General features: G+C 40.7%; 1 protein-coding gene across 2 annotated transcripts in view; it reads left to right on the plus strand.

The window, feature by feature from the left end:
- Positions 1-19,500, plus strand: part of CDH8 (cadherin 8) — a 361,322-nt gene that overhangs the window by 146,924 nt on the left and 194,898 nt on the right. For both annotated transcript variants that reach the window (XM_063110265.1, XM_063110264.1), the window contains exon 3: positions 16,846-16,965. In XM_063110265.1, the coding sequence (XP_062966335.1) occupies positions 16,846-16,965 (120 nt within the window). The remainder of the gene's footprint in view (positions 1-16,845; positions 16,966-19,500) is intronic.

Here is a 19,500-nt window from a genome sequence, read left to right on the forward strand (position 1 = left end):
GATAGGATTTTGACTTACACATTTAGAAAAGGAGGGCAACAAAAACACCATCATTATCATTTCTAAAGGTTCTGGCTTTTAAGTAGAAAAACGAGCTTATTCTATAAGAACAAAAAATGAACAGCCTCAATAGTGGCTAAAAAGCCCAGGGGCGTGACTGAACCAAGGTCCACTCACCCTGGGAATACTGATTGTGTGTTATCTTTACGTGGCCCGAGAATAAGAACATGACATGGGTAGTCTTATTCCCATTTTTGTTGTTGTTGTTGTATGAATTATTTTCTTTTCTTTTAAGCATTCTTAATGAAAAGAGAACTCTTAAAATGAAATGGAAAAATCTAAGCAGAAACTTGGTGAAGGACTTGATCAGATAAGCTACACAACCCATAGAAACACTTGTGTCTAATAAATAGACTCTAAGATGTTGTTTGGGCAGGGGAAGGGGAAAGGGAGGACAGGGCTAAGGGCCTCGGTGTCCCCATCTCAGAGACTGGGGGTTCTTGGTTTGGGGGCTTTTGGTTCTGGCTCCGTGGTTGGCCTCAGTGTGCAGCGCTGTGTGGGGCCGAGGCCCATGGCTCCTGACAAACTCTTCAGGGCCCAGAGCCTTATTGCCTTTTGTTAGATTAAAACACTGAGTCTTAATGTTGTAAAAAACATTTTCTTGCTGTGTGTCATCTCATGGATGTAGACCATGTTCTCAGTCTTATAATAAGATAATGTCAACAGAAACTTCTGACCTTGTAATAGTAGTATGTACATGTTTTCCTCTACATCATGCTGCTTTCTAGAAAATAAATTTAACAAAGATTTGCAGTTTCTAACAATAAAGAGATACCAGGTGAAAACATTCCTTAAAATAAACTTCAAACACTATTAAGACAGAAACTAACTCTCTTGCACATTCTTGTACCCTTCACATCTAACTCTGTGCCTGGCACACAGTATATACCATGCAAATAGGCATCGTGTGAGTGAACGAATGAGTTTGTATAATAAAATAGAATGAGGAGGAAAAGCTGTGGACTAATGGGTACAAAACTATGCTGTCCACCCTAAGTGAATCATTGTGCATTATATGCATGTATTGAAACAACACATTATATCGCACAAATATGTACAAGTGAATGGTAAAGTATTTTGAATTTAAAAAATAAGTTTCTACCTACACTTTTTACGTATTGTAGAAGGCACCTGTGGTGTCATCATTAGCGAAACTTTGCAAGGTCAGGTAGCATAATTTTGCAAGGCCAGGATTGTTATAGCTGCCAGTGTAAAGCATATATTATGCTAGTTTAGTTCTCAAGCATTTGCAGGATTTTATTCGATAGGTAATAGATTAGCAAAGGCATTGCTGGGAATAGGCAGCCTACGAAAAGAAAACACACTTTTTTTCTGTTGTGTTAGAGAAAGAGTCATCCGATTCTGAAAGGGTTTATTTATGCACATGGAACTGTAAAACAGGCAGCTTATTAGTTTTCACAACCAGGCCTCCAATAGTCCTCATTATCTGTTTGCAAAAGCAGTGGGTAGGCCACCATGCTAGTGATGTTCGTGAGGAATGCAGAAGGTACTTTCCTCCTGTGCATAGGAAACATAGCTGAAATTTTACAGTTACACATTTTCATATAGTATTTCCACTTCTCTCAGTGCATACTACATCTGTTTGTTGGAATGATGCATGGCTGAATAGAAGACATCTGTGTGCTCAAATGCATTTTCTGAAGTGTTTAATTGTTTTGGAAAGTTTCAGCCTCATTTTAAAAACACAGTGTTAAGTGTGCATAGATGTTTCATTAAGTTACACAATTGTTTATCTCTCCGTACTCCAGAATAAAATACGGAAACTGAATTTCATTTCCCTAGTTTATATCCCAAATCACGGAGCCAGAGAAATGACAGGATACATTTCGGTGCTGTCCATCCGCCTGGCTGCAGTTAGGAATCTGTCTCTGTTCCCATAATAAATTCAATTTAGAGCATGTGGAATTTGGCAGCAACATTTCACTACAGGCTGAGACTTGGCACAAGAGGAGAACACCCAGTGAGCAACGGTTAGGCCTTTGCAAAAAATGATAAAAGGGGAACTGATCGTTTAGGATTCCATTGTGTAGTATATGTCTTAAAACAGAGATTTCTAAAGTGGAATGGCAAGCACACGCTGCCTCTGCCTTTTATTCAGTTGGCTTTTATAAATGGAAAGATGGATCACCCACAAAAAAGAAGGGTCTGATCTTCTGTTATCAGCCAGATATCACTCTCCTAGCTAACCAACAGTGATTCAGAGCAGATGTTCCTGGAAGGAAGTGGAATTCTTGTCTTCCTGCTTAGATGATATAGTTCACTATTTGTTTCTCCTAGGGCTTGACTGGGGAAGAACTCTCCCTATATTGGTTTTTTTTTTAAATATCCCCAATTTCTGCTTATTTATGTTTAATCATACTCACTCTGCAAAGACCCCCTAAGTGTCCCCTGGAGATTTGGATATTTGGCATGCGTCTTCCATAATTAAATGGCAAAACTGAAAAATGCTGGTAGGATTTAGGCCACGTTTCCCACTGGAGAAATTGCTTCAGGCCCTTCAGGAGAAATGGATGTTGAAGACTATCGTATCAGTTAGAGAGATATGAAGAAAAGTACATGGCTGCCTGCATTTACTTCTCAGCTTTTTCCTTAAACCCACCAGGTTTGTACTCTGTTGTAACCGGAAGAATACCAAACAAACAAACAAACAAACAAACACAAAACCCCTAGAAGTACAAGCCAGTCAAGTACAGAGATATCCCAAGAGCATTATTTCATAAAAATAAAAAAAAAAGTAATGGATTTGGCATGACGCACTTGAAATATCCAGAGCCAGACACTTCAGTTTCTAGTATGCGTTAATTTAAGTGTCAACAAGTTAAGGCAGGTCTTATGAAATTATTGCTCTGCTGTTCAACAAGGAAAAAAGTGTTGTCATAGCAACACCTGTGCCCCAATACCTATTGTATTGCATAGTACTTGGGAAATTAATAAGGTGGGTGAGAGATGCTGGGTTGAGGGTTTAGTTCTATTAAAATAATGAGGGCAGTTGCGTCATTGCTATGAGCTGTTAGGCCTGTGATCTCTGGGTTGTGTGAATGTTTAAGTTAGACGTTTTCAGATGATAATACTAGACATGCTACTCTGTGGATTGTACATATCAAACTTGAAACAGGGTAGCTGGAAGGTCAAATCAAAAGTTTGAGAATAATAGTAGGCGGCCTGGAATGTATCCCTTTCTGAATTTCAGCTATTTAAATGTTCCGGATTCTTTATTTTCCCACCTGCCATTGAAATGCTTATTCTCTCAAAATGTACTGCAAATGACTCTTTGCAAATGCGGTTTGTGTTTCTCTCATCATAAGAGTTTTAGCTTTTCTGTGTACACATTTTCACGCTGCACCAAGCCTTTGTTTTCCTGCCCAGGGTGTCAGTACCAGCATTTTTCTTTCTGAATAATGTGCAGAATTGGTGTGCTGTCTTGCTCCTAAAAAAGTATAGCCTAGTTAACAGAGCTGTGCTACCCAAATCCGACCATCTTATTTTCGCGAAGGTCTTTCATCTTGGTTTGTCAGCAAACTGGAACCTCTAACCTATCATTGTAACATCTTTGATGGTTAATTTTGCTTATAGTGTTTGCTGTCATTATAGGTGAGAAATATGTGGGTCCTGCTTCTAATGGGAAGAAACTCAGGTATGATAAGAGACGAATGAGAGTCTGATCCCTCTGTTAATTAAAATCCAAGCAGCACATGGACAAATTGCACTTTACCAAGAAATTAATGCAGAAAAATGGATTTGTTAAAAGCAGAGTTCACCTTGCAATTGACGTGTCCATACTAGATTTGATACTAGCAGGCTGAACGGTGGTGATAGGGATTATTTTTGTTGACAACAGCTGGAAATACAACAGCTATATTATTATAATTAGGATCAGCATCAAGTTGGATTATAATAGGGGCTTTCTTGGAGAAATGGCACAGTGTCAAATTTATAGTCACTAGCTAAATGAGTCTCTTGTATCCTTGACAAAGGGACAAAAACAGTTCCAAATGAAAACACAAACAGAGAATCCTGGTTGTTATATTTCCTGGGTATTACTCAGGGTCCTATTTATCACACACCAACACTTGCTGCTTTGAAGAAACATTATCCCGCAAGGTTCACACTTTTCAATTTGCCTCCGTGGTCTGCATTCTGCATGCATTTCCATGGAGAAGCCTACACTGCAGCTTGACTAGAAATCTTTTCTGCTGCAAGATTAACCTCAAAGCATCCATTTTTCCCTCTATGGTTAATCACTTGACAAATGCATCTGCAAAACCTCCACGCACATCTATTCCAGTGTACAGGTGTGTCAATGGTCTTGAATCACTATCAGGAGAAATATCATCCTTGACAGAAAGTAGTGCTGCCTTTTCATTTCCAGATGTCAAAAGTTGAAGGATGTGGATTTCAGGGAAGCCAGACATCAGGCAGAAATATTCTGGGTGAGTATGTGGGTAAAAGCTTATCTTAGCCCTGTTGCAGTTCCCAGACCAGTAGTTCATCTTGGCAATCATGTGGGATTTGCATGGGCTGGGAGATAGGACATTCATTTGAATGCCATCCATTCAAATAACATTGCAGAATTTGTACTGATGATGTACCCAGTGTCTGGCCTTATCTTTAATATTAAACTCTTTTTATTTTTGAACCCAGAGTAATTTTATTGCAAAAAAGTACTAAGATAGATTGGATGGAAGCATGTGAGATGTCTATGTGTGCGTGTTTCTTTTTAGGCAGTTTTACTAATAATATCAACTTCTTACTAATCATACAAGCATATTGTTATAGTTCTGATGTTCTTCGTGTAATTTCCCATCCAAAAAAATTAAAGAAAATATATTATTAAAACCATTATACAAAACTACATTTAATTACAAATTAAAATATCCACCACCACTTAAAAGTGTAGAAGACTAGTTTTTTTATTGAGTTTCACCCTTATACACACATAATATCTTACAATATAATATCTTACAGTGACGGTAAGCTCCTAGAAATATCAAGTGTCAATAACTCTTCTATACTCTTTGCATAAATGATGACATTTAATTATATCAAAGAGCCAATGATGTAATGATAACTGTCACCTTCCTTTTTACAGATTAGGGAACCAAAGCTTAGAAATGTTTTGTTACTTGGCTAAGGACACAGAATTAGTAAAAGTTGGTGATGGAATATAAAACAAATGTTCTGGTTCAAGACAGTTTGACTCCTAATTTATCTTCTCAGCCTCTATTCTGTACTTCATATTACTGCATTTGATCCTCACATAAAACTTTGAGGTTTACAGAATAAAAATGATTATCTTTGCATGTGAAAAAAGAAAAAAAAAATGGGGCCAGCCCCGTGGCTCACTCGGGAGAGTGTGGCACTGGTAGTGCGGAGGCTGCGGGTTTGGATCCTTTATAGGGATGGCTGGTGAGCTCATTGGCTGAGCGTGGTGCGGACCACACCGTGCCAAGGGTTGTGATCCCCTTACCGGTCAAAAAAATTAAAAAAAAGAATCACACAGCATGTAAATGACAGAAACCCAGTACCTTACTTCTGCACCATTGATGGTCATGTGATGGGATACCTCTCACAATGAGACAAGATTAAATTACAATAATCAGCAGAAATAGATATGATCATCATTGGTCTTGCAATAGTAAACTCCTGAGAAAATATTCTCATTTTCTATTTAATGAGAAATTGTCTCCATGGCTCTTTATGCAGTATGAATGTTTTTAAAAATGCTTCAGTTTACAAACAAATCTGAATAAGAGTTCTACATAGTAATCAGAATAGACATTAATGTCTCTAGGCAGAAGGGGTGAAGTTAAATTTTAAAAAGTTCGGTGCCACTACAGGTGTTTTGAACTATGTCTTTACATCAGAATTGTCTGATAAAATTTTTAAAAGTACTTGACCACCGTCTTCATCTTATTATTCCATTGATCTGGAAGGGATCCCAGAGATCTATTTTTCAAAGCTAGAGTTGGAACTACCTGGCTTAGCACATAGTAATTTCTTTGCTAAGCACCTGTTTATATATCATTTTGTTTAACTCTCACCATAACCGTAATGTATCTTATAGATTCAAGTTGGAGGCTAAGCTAGGTTAAAAGACTTGCTCAAAGACTCAGGATGATTTAGAACAGGTTGGAACTATTCTGTACACAAAACTGTTAATTCCACACTGTTCTTCAAAAACACACCCACTGCAGATGCATATACAATGATCCTGTTCTTCAGAAAATATTTGGATATACTTCTTCTGCATAAAGGCATTCCTTAATTTGAGTTACCCCTATAGGATAATTTTGGTAATGAGAGAAATTTTTGACTATTCACTTTTTATTTCCAGTGCCTAGGTAGTGACTGAAACTAAATATTCAGGCTCACTAACTTAACATCATACTGAATAAACCTTGATGTTATTTTTTTTTTCTGATAATGTGTTACTTCATAGTGAGAAAAGACTTTCTCCTTTAAAACCAAAGTAAATGCACTAGACAATAAAACAAAGCAAACATAATGGTTACGTGCTCTTGGGAACAGAAGAGTCAGCCCATTCTCATTAGTCTCTGAACTCTGTCAGAACTTTCAGTGACTCTTGAATTTTTTTTTTTTTTTTTGGCTAATCACAATTTTTCTTTAACTTTCTTTGAACTAATTTTAGACTTACAGAAAAGTTGCAAAAATAGTTACTGTATACCCATTTCTTAGTCTGTTTTGTGCTGCTATAACAAAATACCTGAGACTGAGTAATTTATAAAGAACAGAAATTTATTTTCTCACATGTCTGAAGGCTTGGAAGTCCAAAATCAAGGTACTGGCATCTTGTGAAGGCCTTCTTTCTGTATTTTCCGGGGAGAAGGAACACTGTGTACTCACATGGGAAGAAAAAGGGCAAGAAAGACAAACTCCCTCAATCAATCCCTTTGATAAAATCGCCTAATCCCATTAACATGGCCTAATCACCTCTTAATATTATCACATTGGCAACACCTGAATTTTGGAGAGGACATACTCAAACCATAGCAACCCCTCACTCAGTTTCCCTTAGTTTACTTTAACATCTTAGTACAAAGATCAATACAAGGAAATTAACATGGGTATCCATTTTTATTGCCATTACCCAGTTTTAATGTTGTATCACCTCTTAACAGAACTACCACTGTAACCTCATAAACTAGGCTGGTCTCCTAATCTTCTGTCTCTGACTCTAATTCAGTCTGAGAGTACTTACAGTGGGAGTGGCCTACAACATAGGATTAATCTCTTACTGAAATGGCTTCACTATTTGCCATGAGGTAAAGCCAACACGCCCTGTCTTGGCATTCAAATACCCCTATATTTTGTTCTCAGCTTGAATCTCCAGCCTTAGCTTTGACTGCTAACTTTTCCAGTTATCGCTCCAAGTTTTTGTTTTGTTTTGTTTTGTTTTGTTTTGTTTAAGCACTATTACCCCACTGTCACCCTCTCACCTGGAAGGTTTTGCCTTCAATTCTTCTCCATCTCAAGTAATATGTAAATAACTACAAATATTGTACTTTCATGTTTTCATTTTCATAAGTGAATTGATGAGTTACTTGTGAAAATGAGTCTTAATTTATATATATATAAATATATATAACACAAATTTATACATATAAATATATATAACATAAATTTATGTATATAAATATAACATAAAATTTTATATATACATATATAAAAATATACATACATATATATGTATGTATTGAAAGGACGAGTCGACACCAGTTGATGATCCACCAGAGAGAGCTCGTTTATTAGGCAGCACACACACATATATATAGGGCTTTAAGGGAAGGCTGATTGGCTTAAAATACAATCCCTACTTAGCATACCGCATGGGGCTTTGGGTGCGTGTGGCCAAGAAGGATCAGGGTGTGATCCCTTGGGGCATTTGGGTTCTTACATTCCTGGGTGTGATCCCTTGGGGCATTTGGGTTCTTACATTCCTCCCTTTTTCTTGTTTTAGGAAAGGGGATGTTGAAGTCATAGAGCTACTTCCTGCTGAACTGGGGCATTGTGGGGGGGGGGCAAAGGGAGGAAGGTACATAAATACCCATTATGAAACCCCAAAGGAGGGTGGAGAAACAAGTAATTTCAAAAGGGGAAAAGTCCATAAATGTTCCTTGAAGCCACAAGTCGAATATGCACCGGTTCCATTGTTCATAGTTGGAGACTAGAGGGAGCAGCCAGGCGTCGGTGGTGAGGGCGTGTAGGATGCGTTTATTCTGTAAGGTGGTGTCTCTTCAGCATCGGCTGAGGCGCTCACGAGATGAGGCAGGGGGTTCATCGGTATCTAGAAGCTGGTAGTTTCTAAGCAAAAGCTGGTTAAAGACCTGATTAGAGATTTTTCCCACTTGGGTTTGAAGAAACCTAATGATGCAGGGAAAGAAAATGCAGGTTATGAGGATAATGATTAGAAGTCCCAAAATGGGCCAAATCCAAGTTAGGATAGGGTTTAAGATAAAAGAAGAAAAGGGGTTAGAACTGGATGTGGTTTGTAGGCTGGAAGCTAAGTCGGTGAGTTTGATGATGTTTGTTTCTGCTAGACTGGATTCATTGATATAATAACAGCATTCTTCCCCAAGGAAGATGCAAGTACCTCCTTTTTCTGCAGTGAGGAGGTCTAGTGCTCTATGGTTTTGGAGGGTGACCTGAGCTAAAGAGGTAATTTGTCTCTGTAGAGAGGAACGAGATTCGGCAGTGGAGGTCAGAGCCCCTTCAAGTTTAGCATTTATGTCTTTGACCGCCCATAAACTGTGTCCTAAGGCTCCTCCCGACAGGCCGGCTCCGACCGCTGATGTTGTTAGGGAAATATCGACCATGACTGGGAGGAAGGCGGCCCTTTTTTGCCTTGAGGGGGGATGAAGAAGATGGAACATTTCTGAACTGGTGTACAGAGTGAGTTGAGGGACGATGGTGACAAGAAGGCATGGGGCAGTAAGATTAGGCAGGATGGAGGTAGAGAGGGTTCCATTGCACCAGAAGAAAGAGCCTGGTGGGGCGACGGTGTGGTTATAAATGGTTGAGGAAGGGAAGCGTTTAAGGGGACGGCCGCCAGGAGCGGTCGCATGAGAGAAAACAATTTCTGGGAGAGAGAGAGAAAGATGAGTGTTTCAGAAATGATCTGTTGCCAGGTGTAAATGGGTGACCCTGGGGAGCTAGCAGAGGGGCCTGAAAGCTCCCTGGGTGAAATGAAAATAACAGGAGAAGGCCAAGGAGAAGGTTCATGTCTCCAGTATTGGGGGTAGGGCTGAGGTCCGGGATAGGCGGAGTTTGAGAGGGTTGGTAGGATGAGGGATACACTTTACCTGACAGGGCAAGTTTAGCAGCAGTTGGAGTGCAAAGGATGACAGGACATGGGCCTTCCCACTTAGGGGTTATGGGGGTTTTAGGTTCCGGGGAAGTGTAGAATACTAATTGGCCTGGGCTGAGTGAAAGGTTATTTTTGGAAAGTGACGGATCTGGAAGTAGCCAGTCCTGGTACTTCCATAGCTCGGTGCAAAGGTGGGAGAGCAAGGGTAAGGCCATGGTGGGTGGTATGGGTCCTTCAGTCACTGTGATCCCTGGGGGTAGGAGGGTCCTACCATACATGACTTCAAAAGGGGAAAGATTGGAGGGCTTTTTTGGGAGAGCTCTGGTCTTGAGTAGAGCGAGAGAGGTAGAAGACGGACCCAATCAAGGTGTAATTCCAGAGACAATTTAGTTAGTATGGTTCTCTCTACCTTTCCAGATGCCTGAGGTCGGTAAGGGCAATGTAGGTGCCAGGGGAGAGAGAGTGACTGAGAGAGTTTTTGTATTATCTGGGTGGTAAATTCAGGTCCATTGTCAGATTGAATGGAAGTGGGCATCCCAAATCATGGGATGATTTGGGAAAGGAGAGTCTGGGCTATGGTGGAGGCCTTTTTATTGGATGTTGGGAATGCCTCTACCCATCCTGAAAAGGTATCAACAAACATCAAGAGGTATTTGAGGCGCCGGACAGAAGGCATGTGCGTAAAATCGACTTGCCAGTCGTCCGCAGGTTTGAGACCCCTGGCCTGGTGGGAGGGGTATGGCTCAGGTTTGAGACGAGTGTTAGGATTGGTACGCTGGCAGATTGTGCATGAGGAGGAAATTTTTTGCAAGCGGGCTTTGTCAGATGGGGTGATTGAGAAGAAGGCTTGTAAAACCTGGGATAAAGCTTGGGGCTAGAGTGAAACAGGTCATGGAGCAAGCGAAAGAGAGAGGACTTATCATCATTAGGCAGTTGAGGCTGAGAGGGTGTCTGTGAACCTTGGGAGCCGTATGGAAGAATGGGAAGTTGGTTTTGTGTCTGTGGGTGCATTGCTGCAGTGCGTGCGGCGAGGTCAGCCTTACAATTCCTGCGAGTGATTGGGGAATTGTCCCTCTGGTGGGCTCTGCAATGAATGACTCCTAATTCACAAGGTAAATGGGATGCCTCAATTAATGTGGAGGTTAAAGCTGAGTTGGTGATTGTGTTACCCTTGGTGTTAAGCAGACCGCGTTCTTTCCATATGGCGGCATGAGAGAGAAGTATATGAAAGACATATTTGGAGTCAGTGTATAAGTTAAGAGTTCTTCCTTTAGCTAGAACGCAGGCTCACGTGGCGGCGATAAGTTCGGCCTGCTGGTTGGTAGTACCCTTGGGTAAAGGTTGGGCCTCTATAACCGAATCAAGGGAGACTATGGCATACCCTGCGTAATGACTGTTTCCTTCCTTGAATGAGGACCCATCCATGAACCATGTGAGATCAGCGTGAGATAGGGGTCCCTCAGTGATGGAAGAGCGGTAAGGTATAAAATTTTGAAGGCTTTCTACGCAGCTGTGCAAAGGGGTGTTGGGGGAATCTGATATAGGCAGTAGGGTAGCCGGATTTAGGGGTGGGCAGGTAGTGAAGGATAGGGCAGGATTTTCCAGAAACGAGGATAGGAGGGTTAGGATTCTGGAAGGTGGGAGGGATTAGAGAGCCTTATAGGTAAGGAGGTCTTTGAGGTGATGTGGTGAGAGAATGGTGAGAGGTGCCCCAAATGTTAATTTGGATGCCTCCTTATGCAGTCACTGCCCTGCTGCCAGGGCTCTTAAACAGGGTGCCCAGCCTTGTACAGTGGGGTCTAACTTTTTTGATAGGTATGCTATGGGGGCAAAGGAGGGGCCATAATTCTGTCCTAGGACGCCTAGAGCTTGTCCCGTATTTTCATGAACATAGAGGAAAAAGGGTTTAGTTAGATCAGGGAGATGAAGTGCAGGGGCTGTTAGAAGGGCCTGCTGAGGCTTGAGAAAAGGGCGCTGAGGTGAGGAGAGTAAAGGTTCTTTAGGAGGACCCTTACTCATATTATAGAGAGGTCAGGCTAGCAAAGAGAAATTGGGGATCAATGCTCTGAAATATCTGGCTAGACCCAGGAAAGATAGGATTTCTGTTTTGGTTTTGAGGATGGGCAGGTCAGTAAGAAACTGTTTTCTGTCCAGGGTGATTTCCTTCTTTCCCGGGGAGAGGAGAAAACCAAGGTAGGTTATAGACGGTAAGGAGATTTGGGCCTTGGTGGGGGACACTCAATATCCCCTACCCGCTAGGAAGTTAAGCAAATGGGCAGTGTCAGCTTGGGATTGTTCTCACGGAGGACTGCATAGAACGAGATCATCCACATATTGTAATAAGGTGGACTCTGGATGGTTTAAGTGAAAAGATTTGAGGTCCTGTACTAGGGTCTGCCCGAAAATATGAGGGCTATCCCGAAATCCCTGTGGCAGGACCGTCCAAGTGACTTGTTCGGAGTGGCGGGAATGGGGGTCAGTCCATGTGAAGGCAAAAATGTCCTGAGTATCAGTTTCCAGGGGTATGGAAAAGAAGGCATCCTTTAAGTCCAGAACCAAGAAATGAGCAGAGGTCGCTGAGACCTTGGAGAAAAGAGTGTATGGATTTGATACAAGGGGGTGAATGGGAATGACAGCGGCGTTAACAAGGCGGCCTGAATGATGGGACTTAACCTGGGGAGGGCTGTTGTGGTTAACGGATACTGAGCCTGACAAATATATTTGGAAGGGTTTTTTAGTTTTATGTGTACAGGGGAACACTGGGCCAGAGCAAGGCTGGCAGTGTCCCAAACTGTGGGGTTAACAGGGTGCGTTAGGATGGGTAAGGACTTCTTTGGAGGGGTGGAATTAGTAGGATCTTGGGCTTGAAATAGTGCTAGGAGGAAGGAAACGGGGCAAAGTAACGGAGCATGACTAGAAAGGAATGGGAGAAAACGGATTGAGTGCCTTGAAGGCAGCAGGTTAAAAGAGGGGGTTTTTGGGGAAAGATTTGTTTACCTCCTACCCCAACTATAGGAGAGTTGCTGGAGGTGGTGGGGCCTTTATATTCCCTTAAGACTGAAAAGGTGGCTCCAGTGTCCAGGAGGAAAGATATTGGGTGGCTGTCCACAACCATGGATACCCTGGGCTCTTGCTTTGTTATAGAGATGGTCGGAAAGGGCCCAAGGCTCCTTCAGTCCTCCTTAGCGAGGCCCACCATAGGTGGTGCCCACGGTTCGGGGGACTGTGGGGCAGTTGGTCCCTCACCCCTTCGGGCAAGGGGGCAATCAGATCCCCAGTGTCCCTTCTTTTTGCATTTTGGACAAGGAGTGGTGGGTGGCCTGGGGGTGGGGCAAGCCTTTGCCCAATGCCCTTCCTTTCCACATTTAAAGCAGGCTCCAGGTGGAGGCTTAGAGGTGGAGGCTGTGGGAGGGTTCCCAGGGGTTTGATAAGCTGGGCCAACATCTGGAAGTTGGCGTGGTCGGCCTTTTGTTTTTGATGTTGCTTTTCCTCCTCCCGATTATGAAAAACCTTGAAGGCCACTGACAGGATTTCGGTCTGAGGGGTTGCAGGACCCTGCTCTAATTTTTTAAGTTTAGTTTTAATGTCGGGGTAGGATTGGGCCAGGAAATAGGTCATAAGGACATGCCGGCCGTCTTCTGAGTTGGGGTCTAAGTTAGTGTATTGTTGAAAGGCCTGAGTTAATCTATTGAGGAACTCGGAGGGAATTTCCTCCTTTTTTTGGACAATTTCTTGAATTTTTTGGAAATTGACAACCTTGCGAGCCGATTTTTTGAGGCCAATTTTTAAGCAAGAGGCAAAACGGTCTCGAGCCTGGATTCCCTGGGCTGTGTTATAATCCCAATTAGGTTCCTGTTCTGGGACTGCTTGGGGGCCTGGCGGGTGATTCAGATTGGTACGATGGGTGTCAGTGGCATGGGTTTGGGCTGTATCCCAGAACCTGTGGCGTTCCTCGGGGAGGAGGGTATTGGCTAGGAGCATGAAGATGTCATGATGTGTGAGGCTGTAGGCCTGCAGGATCCATTGGAATTCTTTAATGTAGGTGGTAGGGTCGGTAGAGAAAGAGCCTAGTCTTTTTTCTAATTCTGTAAGGTCAGCTAGGGAAAAGGGAACATGGACCCTAACTACTCCTTCAGCACCAGCTACCTCATGTAGTGGGGAGATTGTTAAAGGGGCAGGGGGAGGTCCTGGGGAATGGGTGAAAGGGGGGCTTAGTGGGTCAGGAGTAGGTGAGGGTAAAGACGGGGGAGTGGATGGCGCAGGAGGTGCAGGAGGTGACGCGGATGACGAGGGAGGAGGAGCGGATGCTGGAGGCACTGGGGGAGGAGGAGGTCTGTAGGGTGGGGGTTTATCAACAGGGTCTAAGGTGGAAGAATCGAGGGGTGACTGTGAAGAAGGTTTACAGGCTAAAAGGACTTGAGAGGGAGCACAGGAGGAGCAGAGGGCTGGGTTCTGAGCCAAGAGGCGAAAAGCCTCGATGTAGGGGATCTCCTTCCATTTTTTTAGGCACTGGCAGTAGTTAAAGAGGTCTCGTAGAATATTAGGATCTAGAGTGCCCTCAGGGGGCCATGTGTTTTGATTATCTAAAGGATAATAAGGCCAATCTTTTGTACAGAATTTGGTGAGGAGTTTGGGCTCAATATCTGGCCTGAGGGAAAGGTTGGTGAGGTTTTTAAGGCATTGAAGTGGAGAGTCCCTTAGGGAGGAGGAGGAAGCACCCATTCTGGTCTCTTAATGGGAATTTAGACAGAAATCGGACAGAGATTTAGTGATAGGACAGATCCTTCGGCTGGTGGGGAAAGGCGGGATCCTAGAGGGTGTCCCCAGTAGGTCACGTCAGTCTCAGCATGTTCAGGTAGAACCAGGAGGAGAGAAGGGAGGTGTGGGTCATCACTCAGACCTCCACTTCTCTAGGGCAAAAGCCCGGTGCCTGAAGGAACCTAGCGCCAGGATTTTCTGGTCGGGGCCCGGACCGGGAAGTGGAGAGAAGAGAGTGGTGGACAGGAGGGTGAAGGAGAGAACAGAATGGGGCTTTTAACCTCCAAAAATGAAAGTAAAAGTTTACCGGGGCTTTGGAACCTGTTATAGTTTGGGAATTTATGGTTGTCGTGAAGACCGTGGTGGGATGGGGTACGGGCATTAGGGGCTACCGGACAATCTAGACTCCCTGTGGTAGCCTGAAAAAGGGCCAGTGCCCTTTAGGAAAGGGGGCTTACCTAATGATGAGCCGGTGGTGAGTGGAAGGAGCCAGCGCCGAAAGGAATGGACGAGGGTGGACCGTCAATGGTGAGCGGTGGAAGGGAGGCCGGTCCTGGTGGGACGGAGTTCCCGAGAGGCGACTTGGAAAGTGCTGCCACTGCTATTCGAAAAGTGTTACAGCTCGAGGGAGCCCTGAGGGGCAACTTGGAAGATGTTGCCGCTGCGATCCGAGAAGTGTTGCCGCTCAAGAGAAGCTCCGTCCCGGGTTTCGGCACCAAATGAAAGGACGAGTCGACACCAGTTGACGATCCACCAGAGAGAGATCGTTTATTAGGCAGCACACACACATATATATAGGGCTTTAAGGGAAGGCTGATTGGCTTAAAATACAATCCCTACTTAGCATACTGCATGGGGCTTGGGGTGGGTGTGGCCGAGAAGGATCAGGGTGTGATCCCTTGGGGCATTTGGGTTCTTACATGTATAGATATAGATATACATATATATAGTTCCCAGTGTCTGGTGAATATGTTACACAAGAGATATTGAGTGCATGTTGTCTAACTGTAGATTTCGTAGAACCTCTGATTCATCATTCAGAGTAGAAATTCCAATTCTACAGGTCTATCAACTACTCAACAAATATTATTGTTGCACTTTCCTGTACAGAGACCATAATTCAAAATACTTCAAAAGGATTTTGATTGGCAAAATTTTGCCAGAGCTCTATCCTATTTCAGTAAATACTGAGATGTGTTGCTCAGATACACTCTTTATCCCTTTTAGAATTAAAACACTCTTCCCCTAGTTACTGGGAGTGTTGACTGTTGACAGCTCAGGTGATGAACCCTGCCCCCACCTTGTAGTTATCCTCAGCTGAAGAGCCTGGCCTAAGGCCAAAGCTCCATTTCTGGGAGGGAGGTGGATGGGGCAGGAATCTCACCTTTATTGTGACTGCATCACAATCCAAATACTCCTTCTGTCAAATCTTGTCCTTTTCACTTCCACACAGATATTGTTCAAAGAGCACTCCCCAATAAAAATTCTGCAAGAAATCTTTATCTCAGAGTCTGCTTTCCAGAAAACTTATCTGTGACACTAACCTACCATTCCTCATTAAATCTTCAGATAATTCATTCACTCATCCATTTATTCAATTAGTAAATATGTTCAATAACTCTTATGTGTTTTACACTCAGTAAGGAAGACGTTGGTCCTGCCCTCATAGAAAATGATTCTTGTTACCACACCAGACTTCTCCAATTCCTCTCCAGGTTTAGAAGTTCTTAGAATTTTCCATGGTCTTTCATATTACTTGCCTTTACTTATGCTTGACTTATTGCTTGGAATTTCTTCCCTGCACTTCTCCTGGTTAAACTCTACCTTTCTAAAAAAATTAACTTAAATGCAAACTCTCTTAGAAAACTCTCCTTGACTACTGTGTCTGCGCTGGACTAAGTAAGGGATCCACACTTTGTGCTGTTGCATTCAGCTGAATTTCTAGGTATATTTGTCTGTGCCTGCCTCTTTCTGTCCACCAACAAACTATAAGCTTCTTAAGTGTGGAGATTTTGTCTTAATATATATATATATATATGTATGTATGTATGTCATATCAGGCAAGCTGTATGTGATCAAATGTTGAATGAACAAGTGAGTGAAAAATAGAAAATTAATCCAAAAAGGTCTTTATTCTATTATCCATAAGTCTAATTATCTAAGCTTGCTGATTAATTGGTGGTTGCTATCTAATTTTATATTCTGAGGATTTAAATAAGATAGGATAAAATATTCCTTTGATATTTCTGTACAGCTTTTTCAGCAGCCAATTTTCCCAGGTACCTTCAGTTGTGCTTTTGCAAAACTTAAATGCTACATGTTATATTATATTATTAACCTTATGTTTCATATTCCTTTGATATGATTCCTTTGCATATTCTCCAAGCCCACAAGAATCTAATAGGTATCTTTAAAATGAAAACTACAAAGGAAACTTAAATAATACAGATACTAAGAGGACTAGCATTATATAGTACTTCAGCCTAGAAGTACACTTTCTTTTAAAAGACTTGGATATCATTGAAGTTATACAATGCAGTTTATCTCCATATTTTAAAAGAACTTTATTTCCCTCTTTATTCCCACACATGGATTTCTGTATGATATGCTTGGCCAAATTTAGCTCTTGGCAAAGAATAATGTGATAATTATTATCTTTTTTCTCTTTCTTTTTTTATTAGGTACGTCTGTCACTAATGTAACAGCTACCGATGCAGATGACCCAGTTTATGGTAACAGTGCAAAGTTGGTTTATAGTATCTTGGAAGGACAGCCTTATTTTTCCATTGAGCCTGAAACAGGTTTGTGGCCTAAATTTTGAGTTCTATATACCATGTTTTTTGCTTCAGGGAAAGACTTTTCTTGAGAAAAGTGGATTATGAAATGTTATGGTTAAGTATCTCACTGCCAGGATCAATAATACTTGAATGTGCAACGCACGGTACTTGGTAAGCCCTACAAACATTTTTGATACCATTTGAAACAAATTACCAAGCCTTTATACAATATCACCTATTTAACAGATGGACTGACATCATTTTTCATCCTGGAATAAAGGAAAACAAATGTGCTTGTACAACAGACAGACAAAAATATCAGATGTAAATATAAATTTAGTCTCTTATTGGCTGTGCGATGATTGATAGGTAACATTTGCTTATTTTTCTAAGTTAAAATTTGCACATCTATAAAGTGGGTAGAGAACATACCTTATAGTGGTATGATAAAGATCAGATGAAACAATAAATATCAACCATACAATGCATGGCATGTGGTAATTATTCAATACATGTTAGATATTGCTACATTTGCTATCAGATTCCTCATTAATAAAACAGAATATTGATATCTTCCCATTAGAGCTCTTATAAAGAGCTCGTATAAAGCTCTTATAACTCTTATAAAGCTCTTATAACTCTTATAAAGCTCTTATAAATCCAATATCAAATCCAGTCAATATCCTGCAGTCTGGTGGTACAGATTTAATAAACCATGAATTTAGTTATTTAAAAAACAAACAATGAAACCCTTTTTTAAAACTGATTTCAAAAATAACTTGTTTAAAATTATAGCTTTTGTAAATAAAGATGTATCTTTTTAATTGTTTTAGTTTACAGTATATTAAGCAAGTAAATCTGTTTTGTCAGGCTTTTAAAAATCCTGTGGGGTTTTGTTGTAGCACATTTGAAAATTATTGTTAAGGACAATGTTATTTTTGTTAAAAATTATTCAGAAAGTTATTATTAAAAACAATATGTTTTTGTATAATTTTCTTCTGTATCTGGTGGTTTTGTCTGCAAATTTCCAAGCAGAAAAATTCAATGTACGGGAGCATAAACATATATTATTTTTTCTTCGATTCATGAGTTTTCAGCATTATTGAGATAAATTTGTATGATTTACCATTAAGTAAATTATTAATTAAATTAAAGTGTTAAAGCCTCTCTGTTCTTTTCTTTTTTAATTCAAAGAGTAAAATCCTCATGCATTTAAAAGTGAGAAAAAGTACATTTATACATAAATAGGTCATGGCTCAATATTGATTTTAGATTTGGAAACAGGAAAGAACTCTTGTAAATGCATTAATTAGAGGTATAATTACATATTTTTTCTCAGCCAAGAAGGAAGACTGTCATAAATTTTATCTCATTTGAATCCCTTGATGATCCTGGAGAAATGGCAGAGCAGATAATCAGCTCTGAGTTGTAAGAGAAAACAAAGTCTGGAGATGTCCTATTACTTGGCCAAAGTCACAGTGGCAGAGTTGGGAGCAGAGTTATGACTCACACCCAGATCCTTGATTTCAAAGTTACTGTCAGATTTCTTTTCACTTCTCTTTTCCTAGACAGTGATTATAGTACAGGGGCTTCTGTAATACAGAAATGTGTTAGTTGCTTAAGTGGAGTTGAATAGTGTTCTCCTTTGCTCCGAGGCCATTTTTTCACTTAATTCTCAATCCGTTTTGGAAGATAGATTTTCTTCATCATAAGCAAATAAAGCATAGTGATGGCAATTAAATAATTTATATCTCAAGAATAAATTACTATGAGGTATAGATAACTAAGTTAGAGGATTTGAGTGATTTTAAGTCTCATTGCTATATATTGTCATTTGCTTAATTAAATGTTTTCAGCAATATCTAATTTTTACATTTCTACCCAGCATACTGAGTGTCTGTCTCAACACACATTCATATTAGCTTTATCATTTTCAAATTGGCAGATATGAAATTGTCTGATTTATATTTTATTTATAAAATATTTATTTGATTTTATTTAGAAAGTTTATTATGGCATGAATGTGGATAATGTAATGAAGAGAAATGACACTTGTAGTGCTTACTTAGAAGTTGCTAATAAATGTTAGATAAATGAAGTTGAGGTTTTTAACTAAAGCAAACACAAATCCGATGGACATAAAAGCTAATTCAGTAATCAGTAAAGAGCCTAAATTCTTTAGCTGAAATATAAATTATATATATGAGTGAAATGTAAACATTTTTGTGTAAATTCCTGCATAATTAGGCTTGAATATGTTCACATGAAAATAGAAAGTGTTGTTTCTATAGAATCTAAATTTGATTCTGTCTCTGAGGGCTTTTCTTTCTTTTTTTTTTAAAAAAAAAAAAACTTTGGAGGCTGATATGAATGTGTATGCTTGTGTGTATGTGCTAGAGGAGGATATATGAGCTGTTAAGAAACAGACTAAAAACACCCTTTAAATATTCTGTAGAAGAAAAATATAGAAAAAAAAATGGACAAAAAACCTCTGAATATTTGGAGTTTTAATTTTGTAAGCTATGGACAGGAATTACCCTTTTTGGTGACCTAAAGATG

The sequence above is a fragment of the Cynocephalus volans genome, chromosome 10, assembly GCF_027409185.1.
Source record: "Cynocephalus volans isolate mCynVol1 chromosome 10, mCynVol1.pri, whole genome shotgun sequence".
NCBI lineage: Eukaryota > Metazoa > Chordata > Mammalia > Dermoptera > Cynocephalidae > Cynocephalus > Cynocephalus volans.